The sequence below is a fragment of the Hippoglossus hippoglossus genome, chromosome 20, assembly GCF_009819705.1.
Source record: "Hippoglossus hippoglossus isolate fHipHip1 chromosome 20, fHipHip1.pri, whole genome shotgun sequence".
Lineage (NCBI taxonomy): Eukaryota > Metazoa > Chordata > Actinopteri > Pleuronectiformes > Pleuronectidae > Hippoglossus > Hippoglossus hippoglossus.
The window spans coordinates 18,710,145-18,735,753 of NC_047170.1; the positions used below are offsets into that span (position 1 = coordinate 18,710,145).

General features: G+C 46.0%; 2 protein-coding genes and 2 non-coding genes across 9 annotated transcripts in view; 3 read left to right on the forward strand and 1 right to left on the reverse strand.

The window, feature by feature from the left end:
- The window catches only part of LOC117753825 (cadherin-20-like), a 36,906-nt gene extending 34,730 nt beyond the window's left edge, over positions 1 to 2,176 (forward strand). For 2 of the 3 annotated variants that reach the window (XM_034572238.1, XM_034572237.1), the window contains exons 11-12: positions 706 to 957; positions 1,287 to 2,176. In XM_034572238.1, the coding sequence (XP_034428129.1) occupies positions 706 to 957; positions 1,287 to 1,807 (773 nt within the window). In that variant the 3' untranslated portion in view covers positions 1,808 to 2,176. Of the gene's footprint in view, positions 1 to 705; positions 1,031 to 1,242 lie in introns of all 3 variants that reach the window. The other variant, XR_004612314.1, reaches the window with a different exon arrangement.
- Positions 146 to 217, forward strand: trnae-uuc. Its single transcript has one exon. It is a non-coding gene; the product is annotated as a tRNA-Glu (tRNA).
- Positions 448 to 519, forward strand: trnae-uuc. The gene has a single exon. It is a non-coding gene; the product is annotated as a tRNA-Glu (tRNA).
- A 17,219-nt stretch (positions 2,177 to 19,395) lies between the features above and the next one.
- rnf152 (ring finger protein 152) overlaps positions 19,396 to 25,609 on the reverse strand; it is a 32,857-nt gene continuing 26,643 nt past the window's right edge. For all 4 annotated transcript variants that reach the window (XM_034572239.1, XM_034572242.1, XM_034572241.1 and 1 more), the window contains exon 3: positions 19,396 to 20,369. In XM_034572239.1, the coding sequence (XP_034428130.1) occupies positions 19,547 to 20,185 (639 nt within the window). In that variant the 5' untranslated portion in view covers positions 20,186 to 20,369 and the 3' untranslated portion in view covers positions 19,396 to 19,546. The remainder of the gene's footprint in view (positions 20,370 to 25,609) is intronic.

Genomic DNA, 25,609 nt, shown 5'->3' on the forward strand with positions numbered 1-25,609 from the left:
AACAGGACGATTCCTGCAGGTCACAGACTGAAGTGCATCAGGTCCGATCCTGGTTCTAACTCTGGTGTCCGAGCTGCAGCTTCTGACTTAATATCTCTAGAAGGTTTAGTCGAGTTTCTCTAGTAGATCAATAATTCTATCTGTGTCCCATATGGTCTAGCGGTTAGGATTCCTGGTTTTCACCCAGGCTGCCCGGGTTCGACTCCCGGTATGGGAACTTAATCTAAGATGATATTTATCTGTGAATTCCAGTAATTCACTTCTGTCCTCTATCTTACTCACATGTCTCAGAATCTGTTCATCTTATCTTCTTCAGAACCTGTCATGTGCAGGAAGTGCAGAATGGAATCTGTTGCCATTTAGATATGTTCAATATTAATAATCTTATTAATCCTTCTTTGTTGCTTTTTTAATCATTTTTCTCATCTACACACACAACCCTGTATGTCCCATATGGTCTAGCGGTTAGGATTCCTGGTTTTCACCCAGGCTGCCCGGGTTCGACTCCCGGTATGGGAACTTAATCTCAGATATTTAACTTAATCTCAGATGTTATTGAATCGTCACATCTTTATCTTCCTACTTTAAAACTGTGCTGAGTTTGAGGTCAAATCTGAGGATCAGTTTAAAGTGAAGGTCGTTGAAGGTGAACTCTGATAAGCTCGTTACTCTGAACCTGTCCCTGACGTCTTCGCCTCCCTCCAGACAACACGGCCTGGATCCTGACCCGACGTGGCGGCTGGTCACAGCAGGACCAGACACTGTTCTATTTACCCATCTTCATCTCCGACGGCGAACAGCCGGTCCAGACCAGCACCAGCACGCTGACCATCCGAGTGTGCAGCTGCGACCAGGAGGGCAACGTCATGTCGTGTAACGCCGAGGCCTACAGCCTTCCCGCCAGCCTCAGCAGAGGAGCCCTCATCGCCATCCTGGCCTGTATCTTCGTCCTGCTGGGTGAGTCGTGATTGGCTGCTGTGATGGCGTGCAGGGAGGAGCCAGTGGCCCCGTGTCAGAGGACGTTTGATCTGATTAAATGTCGGATGAAACTTCTCACAGTCTCCAGGGAGCCTGCAGGTCTTAGAAAGCGTGAACGGACAAAGCCCCAGAACTTATGATGCAGAAAATAATTATTTTAGTTTATTTGATTAGTTCTTTTAAAGGAGACAGAGTTTCTTTCGTGTTGTTTTGTAAATGTAAAAGTTTTGTCAAATTAAGAAGTCTGTTCTTCTTCTTCCTCCCGTCTCCACATTATACTGACTGTGTTTTTATTGTCTTCACCACAGTGATGATTCTTCTCATGCTCTCCCTGCGGACCCATCGTAAGAAGCCCTTCCTGTGTGACGAGGAGGAGAACGTCCACGAGAACATCGTGCGCTACGACGACGAAGGCGGTGGCGAGGAGGACACGGAAGCCTTCGATATCGGCGCCATGTGGAACCCACGTGAGGCGCACAACCACCTGGGCAAGATGAGGCAGGACATGCTGCCGGAGATCGAGAGCTTGTCGCGTTACGTCCCTCAAGCCTGCGTGATCGGCGGCGGCAGCGGGGACAGCAACGTTCAAGGATACGTGCTGGCGAAGCTCCTGGAGGCCGACGTGGACCCCTGCGCCCCCCCTTACGACTCCCTGCAGACCTACGCCTACGAGGGCGAAGGTTCGGTGGCGGAGTCGCTCAGCTCCCTCCAATCAGGGGCCTCGAACACCGACCACGAGTACGACTATCTCAACGACTGGGGGCCCCGTTTCAAAAAACTGGCCGAGATGTACGGCGTGCTGGAGACAAACCCTCCCCCGCTGTGGTAGAACTCCGGAAACCTTTGCCTTTTTTTTAAACATCTTAGACAAACTGCACCGACAAAAAGAGACAAACAGACAGAAACACGTCAGAGAAGCTTCACGAACATGTGTGAGGACGACACGACAAAGCGCTTACGTCACACATCCACGACTGTTGGCACTTGAATTCCTGCCGAGGCCTCGACTCTCCACAGCCTCGGAGGCCTGAGATGCCCACAGCAGCAGCAGCAGCGGCAGCAGCAGCAGTGTGAGCTGGTTTTAAATCTCCCCCAGAGACGGGGCTTCAGAGACGGGCTGGATTGGCAGCCTCGCGGGGGCCCCACAAAGGAACGGCGTCAAAGCACATGTTAGCTCCCCCGCCTGACCCGGGCACAGGCAGAGCGCCTTTGGTTCAAAGTGTGCAGCGATTTATGCCAAGAGATGAAAACCAAGAGAACGAGAACTACCTTGACTCAGAGCAGCTCGGGAGACAAACTCTGAAAATCCGCCGTTCAACTCAAACCCACGGCGCCGACACACAAAGCGAGGAGTCGTCGGTTTTTATTCCATTCGTGGCAGGTTTTAATTTATGTGTTTCACGTGCCGTATTTATATTTTTTAACTTATTTTGGTACTTTAAACCGACACTGTACTTAAACCGCAGCTACGTGAGGAGGTCTCGAAAAGATCACGTGTTTGTTGTAACATACGAGATGTAAAAACTGCCCTTGTTTTCTGTCTGTGTTAAGAAAAAACTTTTTCCAAGCATCTCCAGACGATGCAGGTTGTCACGTTGTTTATTGTGTTACTGGTTTTGTATCATTTCTAAAGCTCTTTGTATTGTACTTGTTTGTTTTTGTTCATGAAGCAGCTCATTCACGAGGAGGAGAAGAGGGAAGCCATTTAAAAAAAAAAAATAACACCTCTTTTGATGGAACTGGATATTTTCTATTGCAGCAGACGGTCGGATTTTACCCAAAATGCATCAGCCTACCTGGATGAGCACATGACCGCGTCGCCTTTGAACTCGGATCCACCGCCGTGCCGACGAGAGTCCGACGGCGGCGAGGCTCGATCCGTCCCGTCAGAGACACTGTGTCGCTTTTTCTAAATCCTCCGAACCCGTGGACGACAGAGACGATGATAATCTGCATTAAGTGCCAAATGTAAAAAAAGGACAACAGTAAAAAAACAAAGACATTTTTGGGATGAAAAGAAAAACACAAAACACCAAAAGACGAACGAGGACTTTGAAAACTGAGGGAACATTTTGATAATTCGATCGACTCTACTTGAAATCCATGTGGTGAGTCATGCCACAGTACGTGGTATGTGAGTGTAGATACTTTTTTGTATTCTTGCTAATAAAAAAGGTTCAAAACTATGTCGCCTCTGTGTCTGTGAAGCTCCTGCGGCCGAGGAACTGATGGTTTTATTCGCAGCGGTGATGCGGCAGCAGAACGATCCTCCCTCCACATCTCGGTGGGAACATTTTCAGACTCCATTGGAATAATAAACCGTTTCTTTTGGCAGTAAAGAACATTACGCAACCCCCTGAAGCATGACAGAAACGCTAGTCCTTCAAAAGATAAAGTCGCTATTTAAATTTGCAATCATTTGCCAAATTGTCCTCCAAAGTGCTGCCGCAGATGATTCAGTTTTCATCACACTTTCCCTTAAACTACTTAATTTGTGAGATTTATTTTGTTCTGCGGAGATAAAGCTCAGCATTGATCAGACGCTCGGCTGCTGCACCTGGAGCCTGGAAGCTGCAGAATCCCTCCAACATGTGGGAATCAATCATTTATAATCAGGCTCTGGTTAATTGCTTGTGCCAATCCCAGCGACACCAGTGAGGGGCAGGAACAGAGGGAGTGACGTTACGATGAGGAGACATTCAAAAGTGGACAGTGAAAGAAAAGAGCAACAATAATCTGCCCTTGTTTGAAATGTTCCACCACTTTGAATTTCCATTTCCGTTGTCAAAGCAAACAGAAGAGGAGTCAGTCTGAAACCTGCGGCTCAGCCGAACCTGCTGGGCGTCGTTCAGCGGTGAAATTGCACAGAAGATGAGCCCATAATATTCCACAGATTTGGATTTTCACCGAAACGCCTTCACGTCGTCGCCGGCACGCTGAGCCGAACACTTCAATTGCACTCGGGGGGGATTCTTCTCTCATTTGTCTCGACAGGTTTTACAAATCTTTATGATTCAGAGTTTTATAATCAGTGTTTTAAAGGAGCGTCGAACACGGTGGAGTTGTTCTCATTTCTGTGATCAGATTTAGATTCACAGCAGTTTGTCCATTGCTTTGTTCACTTCTTCTAAAGTGAACAAAACAAAACACAGAAATCTCTTGAAAAGAAACCAAGAAAGAAATATTTAAAATAAATACCCGACGGTAGGGTGTAATTTTTAAATCACTCTACACTTCACGGATAAATGCATTTCCTGCTGTTTCTGCTCATGTGGCTTCAAGTTGTGATTCTTCTTATTTATCGTATTTCTTTTATTGGCTCGGTTGCTGTTGAGCAGCTCAGGTTGACGTCTCCCTGCAGGTGAGGAGTCGTCAACACGATTCACTTCACGTGGAGACGATCAGACTCAGTGGGTTGACTTCAGTTCAATTAAAGCTCCTGTGTCTTCTGTCAAACTTGGGAGGAAATCTGCAAAACCATTAAACCATTACACAACAGGTTCAACGTTAAAATAATATAGAAAACAAAGCTGAAACATGATTATTATTATGTTTATTATGTTTATCTCATGTATTAAATTGAGGAAAGTTACAGTTTCTTTATCCACACAGTCACATGCTTCATGTTATGTGATTTATTTGTCTGCACTTTGCGTTTATTGATGACGTTTCCACCTCTAACTAAGCACGATGACTTGGATATTTGAACTTCCAGTGTTTCCCGGTGCAGTCTTTTATTTTTACTCACAGTGAAAGTGCACATAAAAACATATAAATACACATTTGTGCTCATTTAAGACCCAAAAGGAAGAAGCTTATTGAGAAAAGCTTCCCCTACAAGTCACAAATACATGCATTCTGCAACTTTAACTCCAAATTCTGATTATTTTAAGAATCCTAACTCTTTTCTAGGTGTATTACTGATTATTCCCAGTGGAGTTCATGACGTGGACCCTGTGGACAGGTGCTCTGCAGAGGTGGGAGGAGTCGTCTCGTCACACAGATTCTCTGCAGCTGGACTCAGTGAATTTAAACCTCTCACACTCGCTCAGGCTCTTTTGTCTCCTCGCCTGTGTTGTTCTGTTGTGTTTATAATGTGTAGAAACTTTGAAAAACTCAATGTTATGTTCTCTTAATTAGACCAAACCTATAGAAGCACTGTTTTCACTGTGTGGGATTCATTTGATTTGTTGGAAACTCAAACCTTCACTGTCTCTGTCCACTTCTCTCCAGCAGATTCTCACGTGTTTTTCTCAGAGTTCAAGAGTTAAACATTCAGCAACAATCAAAATGAGTCCATATGGAATCATGTTTTAGTTTTTCATTATTCTCTGGGTTTCCTTCTCCTCCAGTCTGCTGAGGAGCTTCTGATCTCTCTTTGACCTTATTCCTGTCATTTCTCACCATTAATCTCTGGTCAGGAACATTTGTCAGGAACATGAAGAGCTCCTGTCCTGAAGTGTCTCTCCTCCTCTGTGCCTTTCCCTGCTCATAAATTAAATTCTAACAGCCCCTCTTCGTCCAGACGCCCCTTCGCAGCCTCCTCCTCCACATCCCCCCCCCCCCCCCCCCCCCCCCCCCCCCCCCCCCCCCCCCCCCCCCCCCCCCCCCCCCCCCCCCGTTGCCAGCCTCTCCCTGCAGGGCCGTATCCAGGCCGGAGCGGTGCCATCCCAGAGCCACCGGGGGGGTAATTTGTCTTAAGCTCCGCTGCTCCTCGGAACAGACGACGGAGCTCAAACGGGCAGAAGATAATAAGGAGCCTTCCAGCGCTAATCCTGCCGAGGGTAAACCGCAGCAGACCCAGTGAATCATCCCCTAATGCCAAGTGGAAAAACACACTCTGCTGGAGACTGAGGGGGGGGGGGAGGAGGCCGAGGAGAGAGGAGCAGGTCCGTCTGACACCAGGAGTTAGAGAGCGAAACTGAAAAGTGCTGCAGGGCTTTCTCTCCCTCTGATCCTCCTCTTATCCGTGTCTCCATTTCTTCCTCTTTCTCCACACTTTCTTTCATATGAATACCCTCCATCTCTTTTCTCCTCTTCTCCTCCCCCCCCCCCCGCTCAGCTCACCAGTGCAGCGATGGGTAGTTTTTTTACTTTATCTGTTTAAGCTGCAGCAGAAACACGAGCGTCTGCTGTCGGCTCTTTGCTCTGAGAACCGATCGCCTCCTGAGCGGAGCAGCGTCAGAGTCTCGGAGGTTTTTTACAGTAACTTCACACTCGAGACTCGACTTCAGAGGAATAATCTGCTCGTTCGTTTGGTTTCCTTCGTTGTTAAAGGATCTTTGATCAGTTTAATCTGGAGGACAAGTGGCTGTTTGTGTAGAATCAGAGATCAACATCATTTGGCTTCGCTTTGTCGTGTCGTCCATCTTTATTTAGAGTCCACGCACTTAACAGATAAGAGGACGAGTGGATAACCTTAGAATTTGAGAGATTGAACGGTATATTACATTCAAAGGACGTCATTTATGTCAAAGTATGAACAGTAAATACATCAGGACTTTGTCTTTCTGTGACAGTGTCAGCTTCAGATTCTCTTTTCCTACGTTTTGGATCAGTTTCCTCTTTATCGTTACTGTTTTGGGAATAAAAACCAACATCCAGGGCAGATCCAGATGTTGATGCTTGAAGCCGTGTACCAACTGGAAAAATTGACATGAAGTTTAAAAATACTGTTGATTAATACTTGAAAATATCTTTTATTTGGATCCTTGTCAACTGGCACATTTTTATTTGATAGTCACTTTAACCTGGAGCCACAAACGCATCAAAGGCAACATCAAAGCATCGTCGTGCGTCCCGCTGCAGAAACACTCAGGAGACGCTGCGACGATCACGTCCTGCTTTCTCTTGTTCTGACTCAAAATTATTCAAGACGCCGACTTTTTTCAAGATGTTTGTTGACGCTGTAGAATTCGCCCGTGTGCAGTTTCAGTCCTGCCTGCTCTGCACATTTTATTATTAACGGCGGTGACAGACACCGACGCTGGTGATTTTGAAACGAGGCAGCGAGGCGGACTGAGGTGAGCTATGATCCGCGAGGTGTTAACTACAGATGTCAAATAAGGCAGCGGATAGAAAAGAGAGGGCTGAATGAAAAAGATCTGCTTCCCGTCCCTGATAGCTCCCGTCTCATCTTCTTCACGTTGACCAATTTGTTTCCTTCATCCCAGGAGAAGAAGCCCCAACGCTTCTTTTCTGCTCTGACTGGAAATATAGAGTGTGGGACGATGGCACAAACTGGATCTGACAAATTGGACGTGACACGCAGAGTATTAAGAATCCAGGACCCTCACAGCCAACGCCACTTTTCTCCAAATAGAAAAAAGCAGCAGAGGGACTGGAGGGGAAATGATAGCGGAGCTGAGAGCAAGTAAATATGAAGTGTTTGTCAAATCAGAGCAGGGACGTGGTGCAGCGCCGGCTCCGGTCCCTGTTGTTCTTGCGTAGCTGCCAATCCACTGAACTCCGGCAGGAGCGTCTTGTTTACCGGCTCACTTTACTTCGTAGGAGATGGAGAATGTGCGGAGGCGACTTCCTGCAGATGAAGTGAATCTGAAAGTCTCATTTTGAGTTTTTCAGGTTTAAATGACAGAGATGTGTCCTGACAGTTGAGCTTCAGGATTCACTTTGATTGGGACAAACCAGAGCAGAGAGACAGCCCTTTGAGTCGGGAACAATCTGCTGGTTGCTCAGGTTTATTGCCGCAGTTGCTTTATATTTTCTTTTGATTCTTTTTGTAAACAGTTTCTCCGCCGCAGCAGCGACTGTGACTCATGAGAGCAGCGACTGTGTTTGACCTGTTTCAGGCTCCGTTTCTACCGGCCCTGAGGCCATCGATCTGTTTCTGCCTCTCGGCCCTAATAGATGCACCGGGGAGGCTGCGTCGGCGTGACGGATTAAAGGAGGTCATACTCCAAACAAATGTGTCTCATCCTGGGAATATGCATCACGCTGCTGTGTTTACGCTGCGGCCCTGACAAGATGCTTTCTCACGATTTCTGCCCTCTCAAATCCACCTTCATCCCGGCATCAGCCTGACACACGGCAGATAGAGACATGCCTCAGACCGCGGCGTCAAGGTTATTCAGGCGTGTAAACTGCTGCACTGCCCTCCAGCAAGATCCGGGATGGCGGGGGAAGACAAGTTCAGTCGATTTCAAGGCGACACATGAAGCTCAAACTTCCTCTCTCTCCTCTCGAGTGGAAATATCAGCACAGAACTACAGAGGAGCGGGGGTCGGGCTCCCGTGTCCTCACATCTGTCCGGGGAGTTTTGTCCGAGAGGTCGTGACTCAACTGGACTCGGTGGAGTCAGAGGTGACGAGAGATGCGTCGCTCCTCTCCCCGGGAGGAACTAGGTCTCAGAAGGTCAATGTGAGGCCGTGAGTGTGTGTCGTTGTGTGTCGTTACGACACCAGCGAGGCTGCGGGTCAGCGTGAGGACAAACTGCAGAGAAGTTACAGACGCATGAATAAATACGCAGCAGAAAGTTGATGGGAGACTGAAAAACAGAACTTCGTTGTGTAGGTTGTCAGACAGATATTTCTGGATCGCAAACATCAAGACTCCAGACGTACACACACGGGAGAAGGGCGGGCAAAGCAGGTCATAGCAAGATCCTCTCTCGGCTAAACTCTGGCTCCCCCTACAGACGGGGTGTGTAACTCACTGTCGTATACGAGTCTGTGGTCTGAGCCTCCTTGTGCACGCAGCCGATAATAAACATGGAATATTCTCATTTTCCTGTTTTTCAGGTGAGAATATTAGTAGATTTGAATGTGACTTTTTCCCGCTGCCCTCGAGGCCTCTTGTAACGTCTCAGGTTGTTTGTGAGACCTTCAGTCGTCTGCCTGATAACTTAATTAAGAGCCTCTCACATCAAATGAGATGATACATGAAATAAATGAGCTTTCATTAATGCGGCAGATGTTTGAAACAGATGTTCCACACAAACACGACCGTGGAGAGATTTAAAATTCACTTTTTTAAACCTACAAAAAAAGGATTTTCTTTGTTTCATAGAAGCAAAGAGACAAAATGTGCTTCAATACCTAATAATGAAGAAATTCCTCTTGACCGTTGAGTTGCTAATTCACAAGATTTACAGATACGACAATGAATCAAATCTCTGATCAGCCTCAGGTGGACCTGACTTCTCCAAAAGGCCCAAACACCCGAAGACGCTTTCAGTCACGACCTCTGCAGGATGTGCAGGGAATGGAGTCTTGAATCTGCTCATATGCCTCATTGGATGGATCATAACTCTAATGTCTTTTAAATCATCTTCAGCTTCAGTGTCTGGGAACAGAAGCCGAACTAACACTCGAGCTTCTCGGTGGTTCTCTGCCTCTTTTATCTCTGCTGCCGTGCACGCAGGCTATTTGCTGTATCTGTGCTCCCTCCTGTTGAGCCCGTCTGATCAAAGGATAATTACGAGTCTTCAAACACTGTTCGTGTTCTGATGCGTGTGTTAAAGGAGGAAACTCGTCAAACGCACGTTTCCTGCATTCCAGTGGAAAGAGCCGCTGAAAGAGTTTCTGCTGTTGGGGAGAAGAGAGGAAACAAAGAAGAGACACTCGATGCATTTCAGGACATTTCTGACGTTGCTGATTCTCGCTGCTGTTTATTGTGGTGGCAGATTCAAGCCTTTCACACGTTTGAATATCAACTTACTTCGTGTAAAACCTATTTTCTTTAAGTTCTGTATATTTCGAAGAATTTGTATTTGTGGCCAAACCAAGCGTTAAAGATTATTTGTAGAATCCGATTTGAACGTTAGCCGCTAGTAAAAAGGTGACACAAGTCCAAACCGTAACCTCGTGAGTGTGTGTGTTCGTGTGTGGTGTTGAAGTCTGAGATGGGGACAGACAGGCGGGCGGGCTGATGGCTTTGACTGTGTGGGGGGGGGGGGGGGTTGGTTTAGTGAAAATGGCTGCCCTGGCGCTTTCTCCACAACTGATAGATTAGACGAGCCGGAGCGGGGCTGCGGAGAAAAGCGGGCGGCCTCACGCTGAGCGAGCCTCAGTGCACGGTTCATTTCAACTGGGAATGAAAGAAACAAGTGTGTGTGTGCGTGTGTGTGTGTGAGTGCGTGAGTGTGTGTGTGTGTGTGGAGGGATGCAGGTGGTTGCTTGTGTTTGTGTGTGCATCATTTTTCTTGTCTGCCTTTTATGATTGTGAGCTTAAAAAATGCACCGCTTGCAGAAAGCTGCTCGCAGGCCTGCGTGATGATGGCACAATAAAAGGTTTCTCCAGTCAATACTCCAGCGTGCGGGCCAATCATTTGCACAGGGCCATGCATCGCTGGGAAGTATCTGAATCAATAAGTGAGTAAATAAATTAAAGCGCCGATGGGACGGACGAGGAAAAGCGTCGGCGAACGGCAAACGTGTCGGAAACGGAGAGCGAGCGCTTTGCTACGGCACCGGAATTCATTTCAGTAAATAAATATCACAACACGCGAGGCGGCTTTAACCGTTTGTGTGCAAACTAAATCCAGATTCCACTTTACTGAGGTAAAAACACATTGATTCATGTATTCCTTCCACATGCACCACAAGGTCGATCCTGGTTCACACAGCCCTGTCACCACCGACCGCAAATAACCTGCCACAAATCTAATCAAGAAACAATCTCATTGAGGATGAAGCGTTCTGCTGCTAGAAAACTTCACTTAATCGCTCTCCTGTCACCTGACGATCAATATCGTCTTCAACGAGTTTGAAGAATCTGGGAAAGAAGAAGAAATTTGACATTGCACCTGGAACCGAAGCAGCAGGTGTCAGGACGGATATTATCCAGCTTGTGTCTCCTTGTGAACAGATGATCAACACGAGCTGGAGGAGAAAATGTCTGATATTTGAGGCCCAGCAGGACGTCGGGGGGGAAGAGAGGGAAGCGTCTGAGGGTCGTTCAGGACGGAGGAGCAGGGATTTGAGTAATTACAGGTGCAGTGTGGGAAAAGAGCCATTTTCAGTGGAGTGAACCGCTGGCGGAGATCTGGTGTCAGCGGAGGTCACCTGAGATTTCATGGAGTGAGGAGGAGACAAGAGTCGGGAGGAAATAAAGGTTTAAACAACTGAGCCTCAGCAGCTGAAATCAGGGAGAGTCAGAGGAGGTGAAGGTGGAAAACGTTTGATTGGTTCCTTTTTATCTAGAGCGAAATTAGCACCTGATGGTTGAGTGAGTTGAGAAGTTATTAAAAACCCCAGTTTATCTCCAATATTCAGCAGGAAACTGTTAAAATATGAATAATTCTACACAGAGTTCTGTGGATTTTTCTACAGCTGCAGCTCTTCTGGTTCAGGAAGCAGAGGATCATGGGTAATATCCAGTGTTTTCCAGTTTGTTTTTTCTCTACATGAAAACCTCGTCGTCGCTCGGACACGGAGCGCAACAGAGATAATTACCACGTGCGGCACCAGAGGGCGCTGTTACTCGGTAAACATTATATAAATACATGCTTTAAAGATTCATGTTGCTAGATTTCTACTATGGACAAATCATTTTCAAATGTTTATAGCAACTTGTTGATCTTGTTGAACAAAGTGCATCATTAAAATCATCGTCAAATGATTTTCTGCACAACTTCACTTCTGAGCAGAAAACAACTTAAACGAGGATGTTAAAAGTTACGTAAGAAGACAGAGGAAAAGCTTCACTGATCATTTCACCTCCACCACTCCCAGTAAAGAGGCTCCGTCTTCAACAAGCTACGCTCTCTGCCGACTCTTAATTCTCTTGGCAGGATTCCCTGTGATCCCTGACACCACCTCCTCCAAGATGAGGAGACACTGACGAGCACGGAGAGACAGACGAGTTGAGGAAAACCCAAAAAAACGTGTCTGTTAAATCGGTAATTAAGTCGGAGCCTGGTGAGTCAATCCGGGAGGTAAAATGCAGCGAGTGTCAACCGGTGTGGTTAAGTCCTTGAAGTGTGATCGCACGAGGGAATCAGGGTATTGTCAACGTCAGAGGCGGGTTTCCAGGAGCGAGGGGGGGGGGTGCACTTCAGGTTCCTGCAGCTCGAGGAGGAAGGAAGCGGCACTTGAAGAGAACAATACTCCAGTTCAAAGAAAAGCACGAGGAGCCAAGTGCTCGCCGTTGATGAACCGTAGCATCTGTTGTTTGTATCCCATCGTTACCTCGGGGGACGTCCTCTGTGAGGAAGATGAGACAAACACACGGGAGCCGGTGTGTTCATTTCAATTAAAAGGCCCGTCCCTCTTCCCGTACCGTCCCCGGGTGAGCTCTCCAACTTTGTGCAGTTAGCAGCACTCGTCCTTCACAGCAGATGTCAGAGCTGGTTCAGGATCTGTTTTTCTGGGCCGCTCGGGGGGCAAAGGTCACGGCGTCAGAGCGAGGAGTGTCGTGACTGGGATCAGGCCGCGTGTGTCCGTGGTGTGGACGTGCCGGCCGGAGAAATTAACAATCAGGGAAGTGATGATCGTCATTTCCTGAGCCGGAGGCCGAACGGACCCAGATAAATATCAGGATGTTTTAACTTCAAGCAGCTCGTGCAAACACAGATCTGGTGCGAAGAGGATTCTTGTGTTTTGAACCTTTTTTTACCACGTGATTGAAAAAACCATCATTAATACTTAATATTAATCTGGTTTTGAGGTTTTAAGAAAACGATCTGAGAAGAAGTTTATACTTTTACGTTTGTATCTCACACACACAGAAGCTCAGACGTGGTGAACATCACTTAACACAGGATCGTGTTTCCCTTTGAGTTGAAAGACGCTCAGATGCTGATAACTCTCATTAATGGAGAAGTTATAATATTAACATGAACCCAAATTATATATGATAATCAGTAAAATGTATTTATTTTGTGGAGCACATTTTATTCTAAGGATTCATTTCTTCTTAAATGTGATTATGAAGATGGACGACACGTCTCCACTCGTCCTGTTGTGCAGTTGTCCAGTGGAAAGTGCATTTTTGAATAAATACTTGAATAAATACTAATCAATTCAAAATCTATTTAAGTGATTTCACTATTACAGGCAGGAGTTAAAATCAACATCTCCTTTTATAAATCGTCAAATTCAAAGACCCTATTTAAAGTAGGGTTTAATTCTGAATGTGAGTTTCTGGGTTTATTAATCGTGATTTGTTTTTTCAGGCACAAGGTTTAAAAAAAATGTCATAAAAACCTCAATCAACTGACGCTGGTCCCCAGAAAAGGATCAACTCCCGAATTTCACGAGTGTGGATTGATTGGTTCTGTTCTGCTGCGTGTCGGACGCTGTCAAAATGCAAATGAGGTATTTTCCTACGCGGAAAAACCCGGCGGCCATCAGTTACACACACACACACACACACACACACTAATTAACCTGTCATCACCTGCACTCCGGAGGAATGATCACGAGTAACAGAATTGATTCCGCCGCTCGTCTGCTCGCTGAGTTCTCCCGCTAAGTGCGAGTCGTTTTTTTTTGAGGCCGTCACGTTTCAATTTGTCTGATCGTCGTGGGGTCAAACCGAGCGACAGCGGGAGCGAGAGCTCGACATGAAGGGACCTAATGTAATTAACCAGATCGAAGAAATAAATGAAAATGTATGAATGTGGGAATGAGACGCACAAACCTGTATATCCCAGAAATTGGTTCGGTGCCATCTCGTTCTGGTGACGTCATTTAGAGCCAGAATAACTGGGTTGTTCTCTAATGTTACGTTATTAGTGTCAATAACTGGAAGTTTCCATCCAATATTGACAATTTAACAAACGTGGATATCTATATTTTATCATAAGGACAATGATACGCAATATATCGACGTATACTGGACTTTTGTTGTGTTGCTTTCGATGAATTTGACATTGTGTTGATTATTTATCGTTTTGTCGCTCAGCTCTGGACGTGAAAACCTTCTCAGCTCTACGTCTCATGTACGTCTTCAGTGCGTCACCACGGCTCAGATTCAAATAATAATAATAAAATAAACACCTCAGCAGACTGGCAGCGTGAACATGCAGCGTGAACATCTGCAGGAATAAGTCGTTGCCGTCACTTCAACACGGAGCAGAGTCTCAAACGAGCGTCTCAGTTCGGCGCTGAGCTCAGGACGTCGTGTTGCCGGAGGCGGCACGTGCACAGAACTGTGTATTTCACACATGAGCAACATCCCATTTACAGCACAGCTCAGAATTTCCTGTGATCCGTCTCCCTAAAAGCTGAAATGACAGTTTCTCCCTGGGTTTTTCTGCACTTTGTATCAGAAAGTCAGAAACGTGTTCACAGTGCGCGGCTCTGTCTGCCTGAACCTCGCCCTTCTCCGTGCATGCTGGGTAACAGACCTTCCTCTAATCCCGTCGCATTTCCAGTTTCCCAACATACTCTGGGACTGTTCTCTGAAAAATTGATATTGCTTTTATTCACGCCGTTGCACACTGTCACCCAACACTGCCTCCGACAAATAGGAACCATAACTTTCTCTGCTTTTTTTTTTTCTTTTTCTCAGCATGAGGAAAGAGTCTCTTCTGCTCCCGGGCTGAAACGGATGAAAGTCTCCAGAGCTGATGCAGAGAATCCACGAGACGTCCCCGAGCGTGGCGGCATAACGCAGTGATGCCAGGAAACGGTTCCCGACACTTTACTGATGAAGAGAGGAATGCAAATGAGGAGGTGAACATCCAGGTGTTTGAGTTTTACACCAAGATGATTAAAAACTGGAATAACCGCTCTGTGGTCGTGTTCCTCCGTGAACAAGAACAGCTTTTGTGACCTTTGACCCAACAGAGGTCATCCAGGTGAAGGATGGAGCCGCCGGCAGGACGCCACGTATTCATTCTGCAGGAGAACAGGTTTTGGTTTCACAGAACATCGACCCCAGCGTCGGCTCTCACTTGGACAATTAAATATATAATATATATAATTACAAATCCAGCCCATGCAGATAATGTGCAGGAAACATTCTCCCTGTTCTCAGTCACAGAAGAATCGATCAATCCAAATCGCAGAGTGCCGTTGTGTTTCCTGCTGCTCCCTCCTCTGTTCCTGCTCCTTCAGCTTTTCACCCTGTTTTGTGTAGCTTTTCATCATAATAAAGGTTTTATTTACTCGTACACTTGCAGAACGCGTTGTGCGATCATTAAAGTAGAGACGTGATCATTAGGAGCGAGCAGAGCTGGTTGTGTTGTGGCCGGTGACGAGTGCGGTCATCATTAGCTGCTGCTGTGAGGAGTCGAGCTGTTTTTCTGCAGTCGGTCCCTGCGGAGCGTTAATTGCCTCCTTGACACTATATCCATAAATACTTGAGGAGAAAAGAGGAAACAAAGACTGTGAAATATGGGACTTCAGCAAATGAAGCCACAGAATCTTCATTTATTTTAAAAACAGGAACGTTTAAGAGGTTTGTTTATATCTTGAGCAGGAAATGTCAAAATGTTTCTCCACAAAAAGCTCATTTTCGGTTCCAGGTGTAAAAGATCAATGACAAACAAGTGAAATGTAAAACAGAGACGGAGCCGTGGTGTTTCAGATCCAGAGCAGTTTGCTTTAATGGTTCATCAAAAACAGCTGCTGCTCGAGTCGCCGGAGCCGACGTGAGCAGGGAACTACAACAGGAACTGGAACAGCTTCACGAACACACAGGCACAGAAACGACAAACCTCCGCTCTACCTCCTCTTTCCTTTTTCTTCTTCTTCTTCTTCTAGTCATCGTTAAGTTTCCGTAAAAAAAATTTCCAACAGGACAGTTTTCTGAATTTATAAAACAGCTACGACAGAGGACAGAGGTTTTACAGATGTTGTGACTCAGAGGATGAAGAGGATGTCGAACATTAACCTTCGCTGATCTCTGAAGTGTTTGATGTTGCACAGAAAAATCCAACTTTATCCCTTAATTCCTTTGGTGCATAACAGAATTTTACAGCTTTTGCCTTCATTCAATGGTAAAATCACACAAATACAAACAATATAAGATAATAGCCCCATATATTAGCCCCATAATCTATTGCATCATATAACGTGTCTTATTCATGAAGGTAAACGACTTAAATCTGGTTTATTGAACACTGAGACTGGTTTGGATCCAGTTCTGCTCCAATTTCTCAAATTTAATTAAATGCTTATTTATTCAGACGACTTTATTTATTGAGACGTGAAGAGGATCTCAGCAAATAAGTGTTTTCAGAAATTACCAACCCGATCTTTAAAGGTGTTCATATCTCTACTGCTTCTGAACTTTCTCGCACAGCGCTGGATTTATCGGTTCTGGTTTTATTTGTCCTGGTCGTTGAGTTTCAATATCAAATTGTAATATCAATATCAACTTCTTTAATATATTTCAGGGTTGTGAGCATCACAGATTGAATCCCAACATCAGGCAGGTGTCTCTAAACGTCTGTCGTTGAATCACATGAAAACACATTTTTAAATGTGTTACAACAGTTTTCCAAGTGGAGGCTGATGTTTAAATAATGGATGACAGAATAAAATGTCTTGATGGCAGATTGTTATTATAGTTTTGCACAAATACTCAGCATTAATAAATACATTACAATACAGTGAAGTGTTGTAAAGCATTGATTGAATGTGTGTATTGCTCATAAGGGGTTTGTAGTAATTAACGGCTTATCAATGAACATTAATTAAAACTTTACAGATCAATAATGTCACATTAATGATGTGTCGGGTTGCCAGGTAGGCAGTGCAATCATTATTATGAACTGACATGATAGAGGATGATGACCACCAGGTAAAACCTTCCTCAACCTGAGAACCTAAAATCACTTAAATGGCTTATTATAGAACTATAAAACATTATCAAAGCATTAATAAAGACGTCGTTTAAGACGAAGAATGTTTTATTAAAAACTGACATGTCACACCACGAGAGATCCAAAAAGAATATTCATGAATCTTTTATTTTTGAAAGAATTTTCCTTTATCTGCGAGTTATATTGGGTGAAACCGAGCCGGAAGAAAAGAAAACACTTCAACCTCAATTGCTGAGAAATCATGTTTTTCGAGCTCGCTGCGCCAGGAGCTAAAAATATTTCAACTTTCGGCAGCGGAGCGCCCGACTTCAAACGGGCTCTCGACGGAGTCTCGTAGCAACAGCAGCAGCTGAACTCCACCAGCTGCAGCTGCAGAGCGCCTTTTCAAAATCCATGTGCAGGGAAACTTCCAGCTGCAAAAATGGATTAATATATAAATTCTTAATTTAATAAGATCCCAGACTCTTCTGTGTGTGAAGAGGATTTTTCTCAGGACTCGTTCACACCTTGTTTGGTTCGGAGCTTCAGACCCTGAACCTCAGGTGTGAAAGGTTCCTCAGACCAGAAGAGATCTGGGTCTGGATCCAACTGAACCTTGGGTCTGTTGGTTTGCAGAGTGAAAACACAGGAAGTTGATCAGAATGAAACTATGGGACAAACACATGAAGCTTGATTCAGACTCTCCGGTGTGAAAACGTCAGAATCTGCTTTGGCGGCAGATAGTTTTATTTTGAAAGATGTCGCGGGATGTCGAGTCAAATCATATTAAACCAAACTTTAACAAAATCGAGGACAAATATTTTTGAGCGGAGAAACTTTTTAAGAAGGTGAAATTCATGTGGAAAATCAAAGTCTATGAATAAAAAGCGAGCAGAACAATATCAAAAAGAGAAGAGAAGTTATTTTTCAATGAACAAGTGTCAGTAGTTATTTATAACATTTTGGTGCAGTTTATTTAAACACTTTTTAAAACCGTCTTCCCTCGCGTGGTGTCACTGGCGACGCCGAGCGCCCTGAAGTGTGCTCACTTGTCTCCCATCGGAGGACACACGTCCACGAAGAGACAAAATCATCAGAGAAAAATTACAATCGTTCTGTACACGACGAGGCTGCTGTACAAAAGAGTTCACCCTGTTTGTTAACGCTGTACAACCACGCTGTAAACAAAGTGTCGGTCGACACGTGAGAGTGAAAACACAACGCACACGTCCACCTCTGTGCACGAGAGGTTCGAAACCAGATCAATCAATATGTCCGTCGTTAACCGCAGCGCCCGCCCACTCCCGACCCGCCGCTGACCCGCTGCTCGCACACACCGACACAAACCACCGCACTGCTGAGCCCATGTATCCTGCAGTTTCCTAACCGAAGGGGGGTGTTGAGATGAGGAGTCGAAGGTGTGCGGGCGGCTGACGGAGGCTTCAGAGGACGACCGGTGCGAAAGAGGTCAAATACGAAATCGTGGGAAATCACAAAAACGGACGAAAAGTACGACAAATGTGAAAGCAAATTTGTCTGTGTCAAATTTAGCTTCGTTTTACTTTGAAAGGTTCAGTGTGTAGAATATAGTGACATCTAGTGGTGACACTGACACACTGAACCTTTAAGGACTATTCTTGACATTTTGGTTTATTGGCTTTTCTCGCAACAAGTTCAAATAAGAAAAACAGCAGCACATGTGCATTCAATTCTGAGCTATTAGCTTAGCTTAGCTTTAAGACAGAAAGCAAGGGGACACGGATTAAATATCAAATGTGATAAAATGTGCACGCATTTCATTTCGGAACCTTTTAAAAATGTAAAATTGTAAAGTTGTGGTTTGTGTCGAACATTTCTTTTTTAAATTGTTGCAAGTTCACCAATTGTAAGTATTTTGAGACATTTCTTTGTTAGACAGCCTGTGGATTTTTGGCGGTTAGCATCCTGCACGTCTGTTCATCATCATTTTGGTAATTAACGATGGTTAAGTCGAGTAAATGTCAGAAAATGGTGACCACTGCAAGTTCTGAGGACAAAATGCATGTTTTTTTTTCAAGCAGACAAATATATTAATTTAACTGCGCCGCTGGAATTGTCATTTTTTCCTTTTATCAATCATTTACCAACACACACTTGATCTGATTCATATATCTCAAACCCAAACCCTGTGTCTTTATGATACTCGGGCACGTGCCAACATTACAATCCACAATCCACTGTACTTTTTGACGAACCTGTTTCTGACTCCGCGGAATCGTTCTGAGTAAGAAACAGATTCTGTACGAAACAAACAGAGATAAAGTAAAAAGCTGTGTCGATTTAGTTTTTTTCTTTCTTTTCAGTGATTCACAGTTTTCAGTTGGGGCCGAATGTGGATCCTGCCGGGTTCGTTCCTGCAGCAGCGGAGACCAGAGAGCGGCCAAGTCCGGACTCTCTGGTCTGCAGCTCCAGCTCAGAACCTACACTCATCTACACAACACGACGACAACTGATGGACTTCTACAGACCACAAACTAAACAGGCAATCCAACTGGCTCAGACACAACCAATCAGCCGGGAGGGAAACCAATCAGCTGACCAGAACCAGGTTCGAAGTAATTCCTCAAGCGTTCTTTCAAAAATGTTTCCAATGTATATTTCCATTTAGTCTCGAGGAACAAGGACCGTTGAGATTCTCCTCTTCTCCTGAATCCCTCTGCTTCGCTCTGTAGTTTCCTCGGACGTCCGGGATGTGAGTTCATTCCGGTCTCCAGCCTCGAGGAGACGCACACGGCCGGTGGGGGAATCCAGGGTGGGTGGGTGGGGGGGGTTTTGGGGGTCCTGCGTCAGTCCGAGCAGCCTCCCCCCCCCCCGCCCTCAGCCGCAGGAGATGACCGTGAAGCGTTTGGAGATGCAGGACATGTTGTGCAGCACGATGCCCAGGAGGAAGAGCAGCACGCAGGCCACCAGGATTACCGTGCACACGCCGGACCACGTGGAGCCCTTCCCGGCTCCTCCCACCGGGCCGGTGACTCTCCTCTCCATGTCGCCGCCGTCCAGCCCCACGGCCTCGAGACCCATAGCCAGGCCCAGAGGCTGCTGCTCGGGCATGGTCACCACCGTGACCCCCTTCTGGTGGCCGCCGGGCAGGAAGCGACAGCCCAGCTCCCCCGGCAGGCCGAGCCCCCGCTCCTTGGCGAGGGGCAGGGGCAGCATGTAACAGCCGTTGCTGGGCAGGCGGATGAAGACGGGCGTGTGCTCCGAGGCGTGAGGGATGGCGATGACCGTGATGATGTCCGGGTCGTCTGGGAGCTGGGAGACGGACAGCCCCGGCGGCAGCTTGGTGACGCCGCGACACCAAGGACAGCGAATCTCCTTCTGGGTGCTGCGCATCTGGGTCAGACACACCGAGCAGCACGTGTGTCGGCAATCCAGGAGCTTGGGCCGCCGCCGGGGGCTGTAGTAGTTGAAGCAGATCTGGCACTCCAGAATGGAATCCTGGGAAAGTGTCTCCATTTTCAGGAAAACTTTGGTCCCTTGTGATCTTCACCAGCAGATATTTGAAGTGAACGTTGAGTCACAGACAAACAGATCTAGTAGAAACGTCCCACGGCTCCACGTGAAGTGAGGAAAGAACAGCTGAGGTTTGACTCCAGCGTCGACGAGTTCACAGCCCTGTGGCGTCAGCGGGGTCGTCCATCTGCAACAGAGGAGAGGACACTGATGAGACAATCTGAGGAGGTATGAAAGAAAAGGCAACGACATTTCATTTGTTACATTAATTGTATATTGTTTTATTTTATTTCTATTTTCATGTTTGACAGGAAGTTTATGTGCTGACTTGAGATGAAGTCCCAAAATTAATCTGTGAGAGTTTCACACTAATCCTCCTGGAACAGTCTCCGTTAAATACCATTAATCCCAGAAGAAGAGTCTTCACCACTGAATCATTTTCTCCGACAGCGTTTTTCAGATTTGAGTCTTTTCGAGCTCCTCGTCTGTGACAGACGTAATTCTGACAGACGTTCAGTTTTAGTCATAAAAAGTCAAACAAGTCATTTTGAAGAAATAAGCTTCCTTTGCTGGTAGTTGTATGAAGTATTAGGAACCATGTTCAAGAGAAAAGTCATTATTATGAGAATAAAGGTATAATTTCATTATTCTGATGTATTCAATGTATTTAAAAAAGCCTTAATGAGCAGAGTGAAGCTCAAAATGAGACGGAATATGGAAAGGTGCTGTACTATTATCGTATGTACTTAAGTATTATGAAAAATGAAACTGTTTTAGAATATATTTGAAACTGGAGTATTCTTCCAGCCCTCCGAAATTTCAGAAGTAGGATTATAAAGTAGCAGGCAGTTGAGTAAATGTACTTCGTTACTTTGCACCCGTGTTTAAAGAGATGAATCTAGTTGTAACGGCCCTTTACTTTCAGGAAGAGGAACAAATGGAACTTCACAGACGATCGATCTCACTTCCAGTCCCGAATGAGACAGAGGTCAAACTACCACAATGCATCATGGACGATGTGGCGTCATTAACATGCACGGCACACATCGTGCACATCAGCCGGCAGCTCGCTGCAGCAGGGGGCGAGGTCACGGGACCCTGCGCCTCAGTATCTGTTAAGTATGGATAATTCTTTAAACCGTCTCCTTCAGGCCACAGACTCCATACACAAATTATTCCTCCTCCTCCTCCTCCTCCTCTTCTTGCATAATCACGTCTACCGTGTTAATCCATGCGGAAGCTGTGATAGTTTGCCTTTACAGATGATTAAACCCTGTCAAAATAGCACCGAGGAAACAATGAATACCAAACAGGGGCCCTGCCGACTTTGTATTTGATTTTTTTGCCCAAATTGTCAAGTGTGAAAACTGCTGAGGACGGAAGACGACTCGATTTTTCTGTTCCCTCGGCCGCCGTCTCGACGGAGCCGCTCTCCCTCCGGGCCCGACTGTGGGCAGACAGCTCGAGTGAGAGGTGAGACAGATGGAGGCGGTGATGGGAATGGAAAAAAAGGTGACCACTGATTTCCCTGCAGCTTCGTACATCTCGGTCTCTAATCAAAAACAAGATCGCAGGCAATTAAACCGCTCGCGGCGCCCCCTGGGGAAACCGATTTGGCAATGACAGATTAGAGCGTGTTCACACCAAGCTTGGAGCAGTTGATTCCGTCTGGAATTCTTTTGGTTCATGTGGATTTCATGAGAGGACGGTCACATGTGACCCTGGGAGGTGAATAACTGCACAGAGGCAAGGTGCAGGATTAGGTATTTTATCTCCGTAAAGCTTTGCAGCAAATACAAGGTGGTCTACACGACCTTCGCTGTGTCCTTCAGCTTGTTCTGGGGGGACCCGAGGTCGATCCCAGACCAGATGGGATACATGAAACATAATCCCTGCCAGCTCCTACGAGGTCTCCTCCAGGTTCCCCTGAATGTAACATCTCCTGAAAACACCTCTTTCAGAGTGAAGAAGCAGAACTTCAGCTCCAAACTCGTTCAAAATCCATTCCTGACTATGTTCACTTTCAGAGAGGCACCGATACAACCGACAGATCTCGGGGGTCTGTTGGGTCAGGACAGAAAACCGGGGCCCGAGCTACAGGGGCCGATGTTTGACTGCATAAGAATCACGATGCAGTTAAAATGCTTGAGCAGAATTAGAACATCAGTGAATCCTCGTTAATCTGCATCATCCACTTCATCACTCATGAACGTCTCCATTCTCCCCCCCCCCGATCCTCTGCAGAGAATCGCTGAGACAAAGTCGAGGGAAAGTGCGTAAAAAAAATCCTGGAGTTTTAGCAGAAGGAGTGAGGAAGACGAGCAGAGGGAGGCAGAGGAAGAGACCTGCCCTTGAGGGGGCGAGGCAGCCGTGGGTTTTACTGAATCCTTTTCCCAAAGATAAGGATTAGCTTTGATCTGACATAAACGCTTTGTGGCTCAATATTCCCATAAACCCAGTCGCTCCCTCCTCTTCCCCTCTTCCCCTCTGAATGAAAAGCTTTTCCTCCTCCACTTCACACCAATTCTTCACACTTTCCTCCAGGTAACTTCTCGTCCCTTCTCACCCCTCGGCTGTTTCCTCAGCTTCCTTTCCACTCTTGTCAAGGACGAACATGCAGGCGACAATGAAAGTAACGAGGTTTGATGATTGCAGTTGGTGATATTGTTGCTCGGCAGCTGTTTCCTGTGCATACAAAGGGATTTCTGACGTTTTTTAAACAACTTCATGTTTTACTCTTTAGAATCAAAGGATCCTTTAATCACTGAAAGCTAATCAGTGCATCTTTGAGTCCAAGAGACAACGACAAAGTTTTAATAAATTCCCTAAAGGCAGAGTTGAGATATATCCGATTCAAAAGGTCGAGAACACGTGAAGACCGTAACCTTGACCTTTGAACTTCTCATCTTTCGTACGACGTCCGTCAGCGTCTCTGCACGACGGCAGATCCACCGAGGAACAATGAAAACAAACATCCAGTGTCATCGTTTCTGTCTCTTCTCCCAATTCACTACAGAAAATAACACGCGTGCTCTCGGGGGGGGGCTCCGAGGTCACGGAAACAACAGCGAGAAGCAACTACGGCTCGAAACTAAACAATATGATTTATCGGTTCAACTCAGCTGTAACCAGGGCAACCTGGTTTACCGGCGAAAGCTCAGTTTGACCCATTTTCTCTCACACCGACATAGAAACATCAGTGGAAGGACGCTGGTGAGAATAAGAGTCCGGTCGAGGGGAGAAACACAAATCAGAAGAAACATTCATGCAAAGTTTTAGGATTTAAAAAAATGCATTAATACACAAATAAGCCATAAAAGGTTTATTTATAAATGAGGAAGTTTCTTAATAATTCCACCAGACTGTGAAGTGGCGTCACCAGCAGAGCAGGGAAGGACGCGTGATCTGGTGATGATGCAGAGTGACCAGGCAGCGGCCTCCAGCACCCCCACATAGCTTGTGGTCCAGTGGGAGGAGCCAACAGAAAACACACACACAGACACACTCACACAGACACACTCACACACAGTGAGTGACTGAGTAAAAACACACACTTCTATACACACACACATTTTCCCTCAGGGCCTCCACACACAATCAGCTGAGGAGAAAGTGCTGTCGTCCTCGCAGACAGAAGTTAAAAATATCCGCCACAGGAGTGTACACACACACACACACACACACACACACACACACACACACACACACACACACACACACACACACACACACACACACACACACAGGGATCTGGGATGAATCCGGAGTTGAAGCGGTGAAATGTCCCCGAGACGATGAAGATGATGATGAAGATGATGTTGTACAGTGTGATTAATCTGTTTATGAAGTGAAAATACGATTCCTTGTAATGTAAAATATGTTTTTAAGGTCATGATGATAAATAAACAGCATCATCTCGGTTCTATTAACGTCCAACTGGGCCTGGATTTTTATTTCTGTATTGGAAGGATTTCAGAATTTAAAATCTTTTGCATTACATCATCTTCTCTTCAACCTTCATCATATATTCACACACACACACACACACACACACACACACACACACACACACACACACACACACACACACACACACACACACACACACACATACACACACACACACACCATTCCCCTCCGAAGGCCGGTCACTCATTCTAACGACAGATAAACGCACTGAGCCGTGATCACATGTGTTGGTTTCATGAGCTGAAATATGAAATAGATTTAATCCGTCTTTTCAGCGGGTAAGAGCCGATGTGGACGATTAATCTCAAACATGGGACTTTTGCAGCAACATGTATAAACGCACGCCAAATTAAATGTGTTGTCATGGCGCCTGAGCCGCGACTCGCTCGAAGCTGCAGAGTCGATTTCATCGGCCCACACATCAAAACTTTGGATGGAAGTCAACACATCTCCAGAGCAGCAAGTTCACGCAGGAGCTGCAGGAGCTAAAGGGTAACAGCAGCTTTATGCTTCACTGTGTGTGTGTGTGTGTGTGTGCGTGTGTGTGTGTGTGTGTTAATCTAGAAGTCATCAATTAAATTAAACTGCAGCCCATTTTTCATATACGTTTAATGTTAACTGCTCAGGCGAGAAGGACGAACAGTCTGTCCTTAAAGGAAGGGTACAGGGTTTACAGTGCAGATCTACTGTGTGTGTGCGTGTGTGTGTGTGTCTGTGTCTGTGTCTGTGTGTGTGTGTGTGTGTGTCTGTGTGTCTTTGTCTAGTTGTGATTCAGACATGAGGGAGTTGCTGCAGAACAATGGTGGGTCCTCACAAGAAACACAGATGATGTTTTCCAATTAATCTGAAATCCGCAGATTTTCAGGATTTAAGTGAATTTTATTGGTGCATGTATTCGTCTTGTGCTTTGGCTTCAGCCTGTGACACACAGCCGGTAAGAGGATGCTCTACTCCTACACGTGTTTAAAGCCTGGTTCCTTTCAGACATGGTTTATCGAGCTGTGACCTCATCCAACACCTTTTAAAATGAACTAAAACGAACCGAACCTCCTCGTCCAACATCAGAGTCGCTCATGTTTGATGCTCCTGTGGCCGATAGAGGTGAATCTCTGCAGCTGCAACATCAGACAGAAACCAGACGAGTCTGGAACTAACACATGAGTACCTTTGTTCAGTGATGCCTAATGAAACTGATTTTTGTTATAGTGCGTTTGGGCTTTTTCTCTCCACCAAATGTGGAGCATATTGTCATTGTGTGTGTGCGTGTGTGTGTCTGTGCGTGTGTCTGTGCGTGCCTGCAGACGGAGCCCCTGATAGAAACCTGTGCAGTCGACCACTGCAGGACACATTATGGCAATTTCCAGCTTGAGGAGCCAGCGAGCGTCAGAGCTGGCAGAGCCGGCTGGACGGGCCTGGCCCCCACAGATGTGCCCGAGCGAGACGCAGCGCCACACTGAC